At 43.1% G+C, this 15,242-nt stretch overlaps 1 protein-coding gene across 4 annotated transcripts in view; it reads right to left on the bottom strand.

The window, feature by feature from the left end:
• The window catches only part of ITPK1 (inositol-tetrakisphosphate 1-kinase), a 218,685-nt gene that overhangs the window by 99,887 nt on the left and 103,556 nt on the right, over positions 1-15,242 (bottom strand). For all 4 annotated transcript variants that reach the window (XM_038405731.2, XM_038405732.2, XM_043517869.1 and 1 more), the window contains one exon: positions 681-806. In XM_038405731.2, coding sequence (XP_038261659.1) covers positions 681-806 — 126 coding nt within the window. The remainder of the gene's footprint in view (positions 1-680; positions 807-15,242) is intronic.

Consider the following 15,242-nt stretch of genomic DNA (forward strand, 5'->3'; position numbering starts at 1 on the left):
TTATTTGGAAAAACCTGCTCTCTGGATATTATTTTCATCACTGACGTGTCTGCATGGCTTTCCTGCATATCTGACCTATACTGTAAACTTCCCGGGGAGAAATAAATAAAAGTCTCCTCAACCGGAGACAGAACACTACAAAAAAATTCACAACAGCTCTGCTTTGTGTGAATCATAACTCTAGGGGGATAGAGAGAGCAAGGGCTTCCTCATAGGGAAAGGTTGGGGACAAGCCAACTAAGGATTTCTATGCACCCCTCCGAAGTTGGAGAAATCTGGCACATGAAAAAAAATATTTTCAATTATTTAGTTATGTATCTTTGGCTCAATGCTGTCTTCAGGGATCTGGGGAAAACCCTACAGACACCTATTCCTCTTTGGAGATAGTAGCACTGTTTCTAGGATGATGAAAGGAGGATGCTGGGGTGAACGGGGTATTGCATTGCTTACCTCCTCAATGTAAAATTTACGAAGAGCTCTGGCATCCAGTTTAGCTCAATAAAGCCACCTTTCCCAGAGCTCTCAGTAGGTGAGCAGCAGTGCGTAGGGAGTCAAGTGATTTAGTCAAGTGTCCCTACTCCATGGAAAAAGATTAAACTGGCAACACTAAAACCCGAGCCTCCTGCTCTGCTTTTTGCCTCCACCTTAAGCGCACAAGAGCTGTGAAAAATGACACTGACCTGGAACCTGTAAACCAGCTCCAACGACTGGCTGTCATTTTGGTCTGCTTCAAGGATGACATCTGTCAGTTTATGTATGATCACATCCAAAGGGCCCTGATCTTCGATCGGTTTGGTAAGGTCAAGCTGGAGGAAGTCATACAAAAAAGAAACTTATTAAGACATCCACAATCAAATTCTTTATCACCCCACCATCCCCTTTTCAGTTCTCAGTGTCAAAATATTTCCCTGAGTGTGATGTGTTGCTCTGGGCATCACTCTTGGCACTGAACTCTGAATGTACTGGGATGTTGCTTTAATCTCATCCATTAGAAATGCATGGAAAGTCCCTATTCCCTGGGCAGCTGAAAAGTCGAACTTTGCACACAGAGGTTTCTGTAGTAACAGGTTATATCCAAGCATCAGCACCCAAACCACTATGAGGCACCTTTCATCCAAAGATCTCGAGCATTTCACCTGGCCCTTTCTGAGCTAGGGCATCAGCACATACCCTCTCCCCATTCAAACCCCTCCCCAAAACTCACTTGTGCCACCATACAAATATATAAGAAACAAGTCAATGACATTTACTGATACTTTAAAAGAAACGTGTTCACCATGTTGTGCTTTGGTCTTTGCTGAACAACCACAAGGAGCAACATTCAGGTTAGGCACCTGGTGATGAGCATCTTGGGTAGAATTTTCAAAAGTGTCTATGTGACTTCAGCGTCTAAGTCATTTAGGGGACTGGAAAATTTCATTCAGCATAAACATTGAGACAGTCAGTCTTGTGTTCTAACTACTATGGCAGGTTATCAATATTGACAAGTTAGTCACATGTCAAAAGATAGTGGCCTGTGCAATCTTTCTACCAGTGACAGTTGTATTTAAGCACATGTAACAACTTTAGCTTGTAAAACCACAAACAGAACCGATTTTAAAAAGGAAAGAAAGAGCAGGATCAAAAGATATGTGCACAACAAACTGAAAGCAAGCCCACTCCTCAGACACACACGTATATCATTAATGTTCTCTTCGAACAAACAACTGTAATCTCTACAGGACAGGGGCCAAGTCTGTTTGCAAGATGCCATTTACAGTGATTTACAACAGATTATAAAATAAGTAAGATTTAAGGTTGTCTAGAGTAGTGGACCTTGAAAAGTCCCTAAGGATCTTCATACAAGAGCACCCTGCACATCTCCTGTTGAGGCATCCAACCTAGGTTCTGCTGTTCCCTGGTTTGTCCACCAAGCATCTGAAACATACCAGAATGAACACAAGATTGAACAATGAAAACACAAGATTGAAGATTTTAATAGCTGGGTGCTTGCAGAGTTTTAACTGTGGACGAGTTTAAACCAGTCACAGCCGTGATCCTGCACACACTTACGTGCATGCTTAGCTTTAATACTGTGAGTACTGCTGTTGATTTCAGTGGGACTAGTAACATCAGAAAAGTTAAGCACACACAACTGTTTACAGGATCAGGGTCCAAATTATGTGAAACACTACTTGGTCCAAGATCCATGCTGAATGAGTTACTATGCTTCTCTCCAAAAGCAGAGGTGCTTTGAGTCTAGAACTTCAATTACTATGAAAAGGAAAGAAAGGAAAGGAAAGAACAAAAGAAAAAAAAAAAAAAGACAAGAGAACACACAGTTCCAGACTGACACTTTCCACAGCAGCCTATCATCTCTTGCATAAAAAAGGCAACATAAAAGGATCTGTTCAATTAGGTCTGAAACCCCTAATCCCTGTAAAGGTGCAGAAATCTAAACCAATCCATTTTCAGATCATCTAGTTAGGAAGACAGTAAGCAGGAAGCACAAAAGTGGGCCGGCTGGTTAGTTCTCTACATTCCTATTGTCTTTGCAGTTGGAGCTGTAAGGACAAACTCAGAAAATGAAAAGACAATCTTCCCCATCAGTAACTACCAGCAATGACCCAAGAATAGAAATGAGCCTGTAAGGCTCTCCCATGCTTTTTGAGCACAGTGTCATTGGGAAAAACGCTTTTTGTATAAGAGTTATTTGTGTCATCAAATAAAGATGGGCATGTTTTCAGAATGAAAACAAAGCACATATAGTACACAACTCAGACAGATGGCATTAGGAAACATACACATCAAGGAGCAATCTGAATTTCTCCCTCCATGAACCAAGAATACCAAATTCAACATTCTAATAGGTTTCAGAGTAGCAGCCGTGTTAGTCTGTATTCGCAAAAAGAAAAGGAGTACTTGTGGCACCTTAGAGACTATGAAGTTGACAGATTTCCACTCTATACGGCTAAATTCAGTGCCTTGCATAATCACAGGTTTCAGAGTAGCAGCCGTGTTAGTCTGTATTCGCAAAAAGAAAAGGAGTACTTGTGGCACCTTAGAGACTATTTTTTTGAAGTTGACAGATTTCCACTCTATACGGCTAAATTCAGTGCCTTGCATAATCACAGGTTTCAGAGTAGCAGCCGTGTTAGTCTGTATTCGCAAAAAGAAAAGGAGTACTTGTGGCACCTTAGAGACTATTAGTCTCTAAGGTGCCACAAGTACTCCTTTTCTTTTTGCGAACATTCTAATAGTTTACTCTGTCCAGAAATTCAGTGCTTGCTAGGTCACTCTAACTGGCTCTTTAAGGATGAAGGGATAGCAAGTACATTTCAACCACACACACAATCTGTAGTTTCAACCAACATTATGTGGACATGAGGATCAGATTGTTTGAAAAAGTAAATTCTCTGTCTTCTAGTGAGAGCCATGGAAGTTAAACATTTCTGAACTGTTCAGGATTTGGAAGAGTTCCACCTTCCTTTGTACATTGGCATAAAAAAGTCCTTGAAAAATGAAGCCTTTTCAAGAGGAATATCAGCTCCAGTCACAAGTCAGACAAAAGCTAGCATAAAATTTCTGATGGTCTCTGCTGAGATAAACAACGAGTTAGTGCTCGTCAGCCGGAATCTGAATTCTCCTGCTTCCTGTTCCTTTCAGTATCCTTCTCTAACTGTTCCTTGCATTTGACATGATCATGCAAAGGTTTATTTTCAAGTAGAGTCAATGCCATGGCAATGAAAGTGAAAGAAAAGGTTTACCATCATCAGCATGAAAATGTTTACGTTGCAACTGTGGCCCATTTACTTCCATTTGATATGCCCTCCATTTGATAATGGGAATTTGATTAGAATGTGTCAATTTCATCTGATTTCTCCAGACAACCAGCAAAATTAGGTAAATGAATGACAGAGGAATGAGGGACATGCACAGTGTGAGCTGCTAAGATGTAGCAAATGATAAATATCAAGACTATGCTTCCAAGGTGTTACAAATCCACGTGCTGAAGAAAGCAAGACCAACAGAGATAAACCACACGCACACTGAACTTACACTAGGAACCTTGGTCCTTCAGCATAAACTAGGCCTTGAGCTAAAGGGCTCCCTTAGCACACAATAGCAGTACATCCCCAACCCTCTGCGGGCCCGCTATTGGATGGAGGGAGAGGTCAGGGGAGCACAGGGAGTTAATTTCCAATAAACAGAATTTGTTTAATTTTTTTCTGCGGAACGTTGGTGATTTTTCTGTATTCTGTGGACAATACAAATGTCTGGCAAAATTCCGTGAATTTCTATTGGCCCTGCCTGCAACCCCACATGCTGTGTTTAAAAATAAAATCATATCCGAGTGAAAATCTGGATCTGGTCACTCAAAAGACACATCAACAGCAAATGCAAGATTTAGCAAAAGAAGAAATGCTATTTTTCTAAATGATCAGAAATCTAGTTTTGTTTCAATTTTTTTTTAAATGTTACTAGTACATGCTACAATATAATGTATTTCACAGTGAGGCTCAATTGGATTTGTTGCTTAACGCTCGTCTTTGGAAATAGTTTGGATCATCATTTGAATCAAATGAAGTCTTAATACCATCCTGTTCTCTTAACGTGGACAAACCTTGTGTGCACTTCTGTCCTTGTGACTTTTCTGGTCATTGCTCCCCACCGCAGTCTACACCCGTTCCATTTACACTCATCTTCCTCCTAAAATGATTCTCTGTATAAACCAATTAACACACCCATTGTTGAAACATCTCACTCCCAATCTTCAGATACAAAAACTTCTCTAACTAGAATGCTGTACTGAGTTTTTGAACTTGACCTGACATTTAGTGGTGACAGAATCTGAGATTGTGACCTTTATCCAATGACAGTCTATCCTGAGCAGGGAAAGCATGTGCATTATGGGTGAATCTTTCATGCTTGGAAAGTGGGAGGAGGGAAGAGGAGTAGTGAAGATCAAGACTGTAGCTCTCACCCCTCTGATTAAGGGAATATCAGACAACCTCTGTGGCACTTTTCATGTTCTCCTAGATGCTAGAGAAATGGACAAACGCTAAATTTGTTCTAAGGCAAAGAAGGGTTTCTCCATTTCACTTTCTACTCCACAGGAGGGGGATGAGGACAGGCTATACCCACTAAGATTTGCAAAAGTGCAGAATCCAAACTCTCTGCTGGTAACGTAGATGTTCTCTGGCACAGAATGCTCCTTCTCTGAACAGGAAGTACAGCACCAGCTTGAATCTGCCCTTTGTTTCTCACTTCCAAAGGCTGTATATGGTATTCCCAATGCAGATCTACTGTACGCTTACTCAGTTAGGACTGCACTGACCCAGAAACGTTTGGAATTCATTTCAGGTTTGGGAATTCAGCCTATCAAAATCCACTGAATCTAAGCTTTCTGATTGCCCAGGAGGGGAGAAAGGAGGCTAACAAATTTCTACTCTGCGTCTTTTATTGCGCTCTGTTTTATGCACCCTCTTGCTTTACAGTGTTTATCCTTGGTGTGCAACAGTGATGTGAGTCATCAAAAACAGTAATGAGCTATGGGTTTCATTTGTACATTGCAAGTCCTCAAGGAGCTGAAAGCTGGTATGTTGGTCTGCACAGTAGAGTGCGCCAGCTCTGGAGAAAACAGCCTTTGAAAATCTTTAAACAGATTGGAGTGGGAGGGGAACAGACAGAAGTCACTCACAAAATCCAGTCTCACTCTTTCCCCTTAGCTGAAGATGCTAGAGAATCCATCGTCAGAAATAAAGGAAACAGATGCAAAAGATCTACTATAGCTTATCTGCCAAGGAGACACTTAGTGATTCTATTTGCAAAGAAAACTCAGCCAGGACAGTATTTCATATATATGAATAGGCTCTTTACTGACAGCAGTGTCTGGGAGTGACTCTAATTTAAGCTATAGCAGCTTTGGTATAACACGGGCAATTCAGAGAGACTAAAACACAGCAAGCAGATTGGCTCAGCACTTAGTGGTGTGTCACTCCACCCAGAAGGATCCCTGAGTTCATACCTTGGTGTCTCTGGGGTCCAGTCACAAGCATAATTTAGTTCTAAAGCTTCCCATATATTCCCCTCTCAGCTATGCATGCATGTGACAGTGAAAGTCCATAAGCCTCCATTAGCTGGGAAAACAAATATCACCCAGAAGTCACTAGGTGAGTTCCAATTATCACCAAGTGACATTAGTAATAAGACTCATTGGACTGGAGGGCAAGGATAGAGAAAGATTTCCTACAGGAAGTATGACGAAGATATTAGCTTATGTGGTTGACCACAGACTGGTCCTTTTAAATCACTCGGGGGTTGGGGAGAGGGAGCGCATGTGAGCACACACACAGACACACACACACATACATTATTAATTGTAATAATTAGGCTCAAAATTTTACATTATGGTGAGCTCAACTGTAAGGAGTGAGTGAAAGTTCATAAAGCGTCACAATCTACTATGACAAATATTAATGGGAAAAGATGCAAAAGGGAGACAAAAATTAAATTAATCCAAACAGAGTCCTACTGATATAATTCAAGGAATGTGTTCAGATCTTGCCTGGCAAACAAGAGAAGCGTGGGACTGGAAATTAATGGATCAAAACTGGTTTGTCAGAAATTAAGCCTAATTGGTGAATAAAATAATGAGGGGATGGGCTATTCCATCCATCACTCCCTTTTGGAATGCTTAAAGAGAGACGGGGGGGGGGGAGAAAAAGAGGAGCAATTAGATGCTGGCTAACTGAAAAACAGAAAAGGAAGGAGCAAGCTTCACTCTCACGGCTGCCACCCCCACCATCTTTTGGCACTCCAGGTTCTACCATGACATCACTGGGCATTTATTGCCCTGATCCTGGGAAATGTCCTGACCAGACCAGGCAAGAGAGAGAGATCCAGATGACATGGGCACCTTCACCAACTCTGGCTAAATCCCAAATAGCACTTGGGATGTCAGACTTCATCACACACACCATGTGTTTCTTTTCCTTCTCCACTTATTTCTTCTCTTTTGTATCCTTTTCCTTTTGCCTTCTGTCTAATAAGAGTCTGGCCTAGCTAGCCAAGGCTTTATACTTTGCAACATTGCACTAGGTCTGGGATCAGAGAGAAGCAGTTAAGAACAAATGCCATAAGCAAACCCATGCTAGTAAAAGTTGCAAGATCTCAGAGTGGCTAATAAGACCATGTGCCATGCCCGTGTTTTTCCAGCAGCATGGCTGCAAGTAGCAGTCAATACCAGAGACAGAAGCTGCATTTAATATCTTTGCTGTTCTTTTCTTTCCCTTCTTGTCTGTGTTCGTCTTGTTTTCTTTTCTAGATGAGACTGGGCTTGAATAACAACAGTTCCAGCCTATTTCATCTAACTTCTTTTCTTCCCCCCCCCAACAGGACAATTATTACTATCTTTAATACAGTCAAAGACCATCAGGTAAGGTGGGGTTCTTTCTAAAAAAAAATCTCTCCAGCTACAGAGAAAGGGAATCAGGGTGTTAAAATGAAACCCAGACTTCATACTTAACATTTCAAATATTTTTCTTCTTTTTTCTGTATCTGTAATAAAAGGTTAAAAAGAATTTTTAATTGCATTTGCCATGGTATTAAGCAGGCTGAGGTCTCTGTATGCCAATGCCCAAACCTTGTTTAAAGGTGTTTAATGTTGGGCCGTGACTGGCTTATGTTAACAACTTCAATTCTTTGGGCCCATTTATTCCATCAAAATTAGTACCACACACAGCCCATGTCTCTTTAAAGCATTTAAAGACGACGACTCATCTCATCATCCCTCTAATCTTGCCAAAAAGCTCTCAGTCTTCCTCATGCAAAGCTAACAACTATTCAGCACTTGTTGTGGCTGATAATGGAGCCAAAGGGCAGGGAGTGAGAACTGGCTGAATATAAACCTCTCTTTGTGACAGGAGACCAGCCTGATCCCATTGCAAAGGGCAAACGCAAACCAAACCACAGCAGACTGTAAGGAGTGAAGAGTTCACTAACAGGATTCTTTTTGTTTCTCTCCCCCCTCCCCCGCCCGTACCTTCCAGGGTGCAGAATTAACTTGTGCCATTCTCCATTAAAGTTCTGCTGCAGCAGCAAGAGGTCTGAGAAAGGAAATCTCCTATGGTGTGGAGATTTCCCCTCCGCTCCACACCCTCCCCCCTTCCTGACTAGAGGAGTGACTACCTTTGCATTGATAAAAACACTGACACCAGCCATCAAAAGTTTCAGAGTAGCAGCCGTGTTTATCTCTATTCGCAAAAAGAAAAGGAGAACTTGTGGCACCTTAGAGACTAACAAATTTATTAGAGCATAAGCTTTCGTGAGAAGTGAGCTGTAGCTCGCGAAAGCTTATGCTCTAATAAATTTGTTAGTCTCTAAGGTGCCACAAGTACTCCTTTTCTTTCAGCCATCAAAAGAATCTCACCCAATGGGAACGAAATGCAGTTTGAAAATACCACTGCTTCACTCTTCGTAGATTCAAGGAAATTCAAGACAGCGATGACCTATTAGGACTTCAAGCCTATCCTTGCATTATGACACTAGTCAGCTCTGTGTTCTTGGGGAATCGCCTGTATCCAGCCTGTCTGACTCATGAAAGACCCCCCCCCCCCCCTCAAGTTTCTGCTTGAACCAAAACCGATCAGAGAAAAGACTTGCAGAGAGCAGGGAAGGGCATTGGGAGACACACCTAGACCCCTCCTGACAAAGGTGACAAGATTAAGACATCTCCATTAGCATACAAAACGAAGAACAGAGACAACTCCCATAGCCTCATCTGCATGAAAGATGGGACAGGGAGACATCTCCATTTGCATACAGAATGGAGAACAGAGAGCGACACTGAACTCTGGGACCAGAAAAGCAGGGAAGCACTGCATCATGGGGGATCTCTACTCCAGATGTTAATGAACCTATTCCTCCACACACCCATCTCAGCAGTTATCAGACCAATTCTAGCAATAAATCCTTGATTGATATCCAAAATACTGAAGCAGCCCAGTTGCATTGTGAGCTCCCTGGAAGAAAACACCACGTATAGCCAAGAGTGATCAGCTCCTATTGTCTAGCCTAAAGAAAACCCTTGAGTCATCAGTTTACCCATAAACAAATCTAGTGTTCTCCCTTTAACCATTGTTGTTTCTCTACAAAAATGCCTACCTATGTTCAAGTAAGTGTTCTGATGCATGGACCCAAACTCTCCATCAGTTCCACTAGGACTCCATCTCCTGACTGATCATGCTGGGGGCTCTGCCTGACTCCAGCACTCAGGACCCTGAGCTACCACCATCATCTGGGAACCCTGACCAGTTCAAGCTCTATGGAGTGGGTGAGATCCCTCTCTCTCTGTTTTCTTTTCTACCTCAGGTATTAGCCTTTAATAATGTACCTGTTACGTTGGTTTAGACTCTCCTTGTGTAGATATCACTATTATTCAATAAATAACTTTTATAGTTAAGCTGGTTGCTTCTCTGTCTCTCTGAACTTTACTCTTTTGTGGGACATATGAGAGGATCAGCTTGAGAGTGTTGATTGACCCAGTCCACTCAGACTTCCTCTGTTATTGTGTGTGTGCGCGCGCATGCACGCACACACACCAGGTTCTAGGGCTGGAGGAACCCAGCCGTGGGGAACCTAGGTCCTGCAGGATAGCTCAATTTGTAGGGAACTTGCAGAAGGAAGGAGTAGAGCTCCATATGAACACATAAGTGACATAAGCAGTACATTAATAGAATTACAGACCTCCCCTCCCGCAGAAGAGTAACCCTAATAAATGAGCATACCCCAAAGTAACAGGCACATCTGGTGGTAACTAATGCAGGACTGGTCCCTATGGTACATTTTCTACTAGTTTTGCCCAGTCTATTTTTAAATGGCACCCTTATAGCAGTCATGAAGGATAAAACACACAGCCCCATCCGTGATGCGTTCCAAAATCCCAGAAGCAGTATAACCTAGTAGCAAAATCCAGTCCAAATAACAAATATAGGACCTGGCATCTTTTTAATATTTACTGAAATTTTGGAGAGGAAGTAGAGCACTGTTAGGATGATCTGCAGCAAAATACATAGTTATGATAGGGCACCGGTACTACTAATTTATACCACTAGAGGATACCTGCTGCATGTCTGCTTCCATGTTCTTGTCTACCGAAAGCATCAGGCTATCTAGACATAAAAACAGACACGTCAGCTAGCTCTTTCATGTCTTCTCTCTTTCATGGTCTCCATACAAATACCATCCTGGTAACAAATTATCTTGCTGAAAAAAAATGAGATTTTGCATACTTGAACTGGAAGCTGTTCCTCCTTTGCCACAAAGAAACAAAACTGCCAAGCACCTCCCCTTCTACAAGCATGTCAGCAGATCTACTTGAGTCAACCAGAAGACTGCATGCCAGGCCACCCCTAGGCAGATTCTATTTCACCAACACCTTGCTTGGCCTGTCCCACACAATGCTTTGATGCAGGCCTCTGAACAGAGCTCTTTGTCCACCACCAATACCAGAGGAAACTACAGTTGTGGCAGAAACCAAGCCAGCACTAATAAGACAGTAGCTTCCCATTCTCTTTCCTCTGCCCCAATCAATTATACTTAGATATGAAATCCCATACTCAACAGATTGTTACTTGGAATTTTCTTGCATTGATACCAGTAATGGTTACTTTACATCTCTATAGCACTATCTGTCATAGGGTCTCAAAGCACTTTACACATTTCATTAAGTTAAGCATCACAACACCTCTGTGCAGCAGGTATTATTTCCAAGAAGCAGATGGGGAAAGCAAGGCATAGCGAGACTAAGGGCTAGTCTACACTGGCAACGTTAAAGCGCTGCCACGGCAGCGCTTTTACGTGGCTTGCATAGTCACAGCAGAGAGCTCTCCCAGTGCTTTAAAAAAAACCCACCTCCATGAGAGGCGTAGCTCCCAGTGCTGGTGCACTATCTACACTGGCACTTTACAGCGCTGAAACTTGCTGTGCTTAGCGGGGTGTTTTTTCCATACCCTTGAGCGAGAAAGTTGCAGCACTGTAAAGTGCCAGTGTAAACAAGCCCTTAGGGACTTGCCCAAGATAAAGCTGGGGAAAGAACCTAGATCTCCTGACTCTCAGCCCTGTGCTTCAACCCCTAAAAACAATAGGGTCCTGGTCCATGACTAGAGCTCTTCAGCATTCCAGTAATTTAAGTAAATAATCATGATTAACCTTCCTCCTTATAAGGAAGCAATCCTGCCTCCATTAATCCAACAGAACTGTGACCAGAGCTGCCTCACCACAGGCTTCTCAATAATCTTCCCCCCAAACTGGGAATAACTGGTGAGACTGTTCGCATCAAGAGTTGGCATCATTGGTCTCCTAAACAACGTGATGAAGTGACAGAGAGGTTAATAAGGAGGATTTTAGGCTGGGTTTGCAGAACAGCACTGAAGTTTTTGTTCTGGGCTCTTGGCAATCTCCACTTGACTCAGTTATTTACTTCCACTGGCTCCTATTCCTCTGTGTAACCAATTGAAAGTTCTGACCTTAGCATATCAGGTCTTTCATTCCAAAATCTGTCCTGTTTGTGTAACTTGATTTCGCTATAGACACCTACAGAGGGCTTGTGCTCAGTTTATTACTTTCTTGTGATGGGGGGTGGAGGGGAGGACCTCTCATGAGCACCTTCTGTCAGCGGGGTGCAATCCTGCACTCTTTCCTTTTTCTGTTCCCGGTGCTCCATGATGGCGGTTGCCTTCGTCAGGTGGGTCTTCCGTGACTCAGCCCGTGACTCTAGTCCCTTTCTTGGGCTCCAAAACAAAAACTTGCTCCCTTCTCAGGGCTTTGGTCACTTCGCCATGCAGGACCCAGGCCTGCCTACTACTCCAGGTCCCAACCCAGGGACCCTACAATTATCAGCCACATGCTTCTTTCTTTACTAGTTGCTACTGCTGCATTTTCTGACCTGTTTCACAGACTGTCCCATCACCTTCTTGTGTTCTCTGTCTGAGCAGGTTATCACCCAGGCCTCCTTGCCTGGAGAGTTTCTCAGTCTCTACCCTGATTTATCAGGGTCTTCTCTCAGGCCTCTTCACCTGGAGAGCTTAAAATAGTTAGTCAGGGTTCTCTCTCCCAGGCCTCTGTGCCTGGAAAGCTTCACAGTCCTATCCCTGCTTGAGCAGGGTTTCTCCCCAGTCTCGTTAGCTGTGGAGTCTCACAGCCTTCCAGTCCTCCTTCACCCTTCTGGTCCCAGCCAGCAACTGCCCTGTTCAAGCCCTGTAGCTAGTTTTAACTGAGCCTGCTAGGCTCTGATTGGCTGCTTCTCTGCAGATTTTCTAGGCAGACCTGGAGGACCCAGGACTTCACTACTTTTTCCTGGGGTGGAGTTGGTAGGACTGCAGGGCTTCCAGTAGGGGCATCACATTGCCCTTAGTGGGTTTTTTTTTTTAAATGCTTGCACCACCATTTAAAAGTTTTCCACAGTGCATTTCTAACCATATTTTTCCTTTCAGTGACATTTACTATCTGCTGAGAATCATGCTGCTAAATAATTGCTCCAAGATAAAACCTAGCTAAAAAACTTTTTTTAAAAAACGTATATATAGCTCTTAATTTGTCTTCTTTTATATACACGGCTTTAGTGATTGCAGGAAGTACTTTACTGAGTCTGTCCTGTAGGGGTATAGGAACGACTGTGCCTGTCATACCAAAAGGAGAGTTTCGTTTGCCATTAGGACCCCTGGATGAATGCAGCAAGCCGTTTCTGGTAGGCAAGTGGTTAAGTGCTTCAGACTTGTTCACAGCTTCAGAAAGGCAACTGGTGATTTTGAGCACTGAAGGCAGAAGAATCCATGTCACCCAAATCCAAAAAAGCTTCTTGCCGGGGGTTTCTTCTGAGGTCACGAATGCTCTTGTGGATTAGGAACAGCAGCAGAATAAATCCTGAGATTAGCAGAGAAGAGAAGTTGAACTGAAAACGTGTGACACAGGAGGATTAAAGCTCTGAAGAAGCACAGGAAGTTATAGGGAAATATAAGCTCCTAGAGAAAATTCTTAGTAAACATAACATGATGTTGAGACTCATTTCCCTGGCTTCCATTTCTGTCAAAAAAAACCCCAGCATTTGCTTATATACAACAATAAAATCACAGCACCAGAAAAGTTGGGCAAATTAGGGGTGTCGATCAGAAAAGCAATCTAATCCTTGGGTGCTTTCATCAAAAGCTTCTGCATTTGCAAATTTGGTTTAGAAAGAGCAGAAAAAAACGTTTCCTGAGAAATTTCTGATACTTCTTGATAGTAGCTATGTCAGAAATGCTGAAAGAACTGGCAGTTCCATTGCCAAGTCAGGCCAGAAATGAATTGGGCAATCCCTCAGAGTAGAGAATGTTATTTGGTCCTCAATACCATGTATTAAAATACTGCAACACACAGGACTCAGTGCAGTCTGAGTGAGAGGTGGGGACTCAACCTGTAATATCCAGGTATAATAGGATCATGTAAATACTCACTACAACTAAAATCATTCAGTATTTGGAGGCCCATCTGGAAGAGGACTGCTCACAATAAACAGTGACTAAGCTTAAAAAAAATCAAGGGAACCTGGGATATTAAGATGAAGGAGATGTGAAGGGATGGAATAACCATTCAAGAGAAGTTTCCATTAGAACACTAACCTAAACACATACTGCACTGGCTTTCACATTCAGTGGTGGGATCATCAGAAGCAGTTTATATTCATGTAATTTTGGGGTGGGCTGATCTCTGGCTCCATCTGCTGACCCTGAACTTTAAGGAAGTTCATATCTGGACCAGAACTAGATAGCTCAGATTCCTAAAGGTGAGAGTCCTAAGTAGTGTTTTTCAGATACCAACCGGAGTAGATGCTTTGGAATGTGCTGCTGCACTCCTTGATGGATTCCTAATGCCTCAGCAATAATTCTCCTCTAAATGGGGGTTCCAGCTGGTGAACAGATAGTCACAGCCATGCTTTCATCATTCTAATCACCTCTCTTTTACCAGCTGACAAGAGTGTGTCTGGTTTCCACATGTGCTTCCCATTCCACAAAAAGACACACTGATGAGACAAAGCAGAGAGCAAACCTAGAGAGCATCCATCCAGTACGCATTTAAACAAAGTCTGATCATCAGCCAGCTGAATCTGTACAATCTTTATTACATGATAAAAATCGTAATTGGGTGAAGTGAGAGATGGCTGGAAGGAAAGTGCAAGTGTATTTGGCATTTTTTATTTCTCTCAAACTCATTAGGATCCTTTATAAAAATAAGGAAATGCATTTCAGTTTCAGCTGATCAAAATTCCGCCCTCCATCACGTTGTATTATTTAGAGTTGATTTGATTCCATGATTTGAAGAGTGGAGGACACGTAAACCTTGTCAGAAGACGTCAAGGCGTTTAAAGTCCTTGTCTTGCAGGGTGGGCTGATATTGTGGCTATTTTGTCCTTTGTGTGACTGCATCCATGACAAGAGACTTCGTTTGTGGGTGAGAAAACAGGAAGTCAACATCCTTAGCAGGAACATAGTATTTACATTCGGCCTTTCTGCAGGTAGGTAATAAAGAAGCTGGAGTTTGCCAGAGTGCGTCAGCTGGTGCCACGAGAGCTTCATTTATAGGCAGAATGATCTTTGAGGGTGCAGAGAGAGTTGAAGGATTCTGAGGAGTTTGTGTTGTGTCTCCTGAACCTCTTCTATGGGGATGTCTTGACTGAGCGTTACCCTGTTGAAAAGCTCTTGAAATTGTTTACAGTCATCCACGTTCTGTGGAGGCGGGGAAGAAGAGGGCTCTGTCTGGAGCAGATGGAGAATTAGGGGTCAGTGAAATAGGATATGGTTCGTAGCGCACGTTCTCAGGAGGGGATTCAGGTACTCTAGAAGTGAATGGAGCTGGAGATCGAGGCACTGAAGCAAGTAGTGGTTTCGTGGAAGAGGTCTGAGGATGAGTGGTAGGAGGATGTGGCCAAGAGTACCACTGGGGCCAAGGCATAGGCTAGGAGAACTCAGGTGCTGTCCACGGGGGGGCAAAGTAGGGAAACTGAGGCTGGTGGATGAGGACTGTAGCCTGAGGTGGAAGAGGGTCCAGTGGAGGAGGAGAGGCAGGTGGGGAGAGCTCCACCTGCTGCTGTATATCGGGTTCGCTGTCAGTGAAGGTAGCCAGTTCAGGTGGTGAGAGCGGCTGTTCAAAGAGTAAGCCCTGTGTATACAGGAGAGGCGAGTTAGGTTCAGGTGGCACTGAGAGGTCACATTCAGTGAGGAACTGCT

This window comes from Dermochelys coriacea, chromosome 6 (genome assembly GCF_009764565.3).
Source record: "Dermochelys coriacea isolate rDerCor1 chromosome 6, rDerCor1.pri.v4, whole genome shotgun sequence".
Lineage (NCBI taxonomy): Eukaryota > Metazoa > Chordata > Testudines > Dermochelyidae > Dermochelys > Dermochelys coriacea.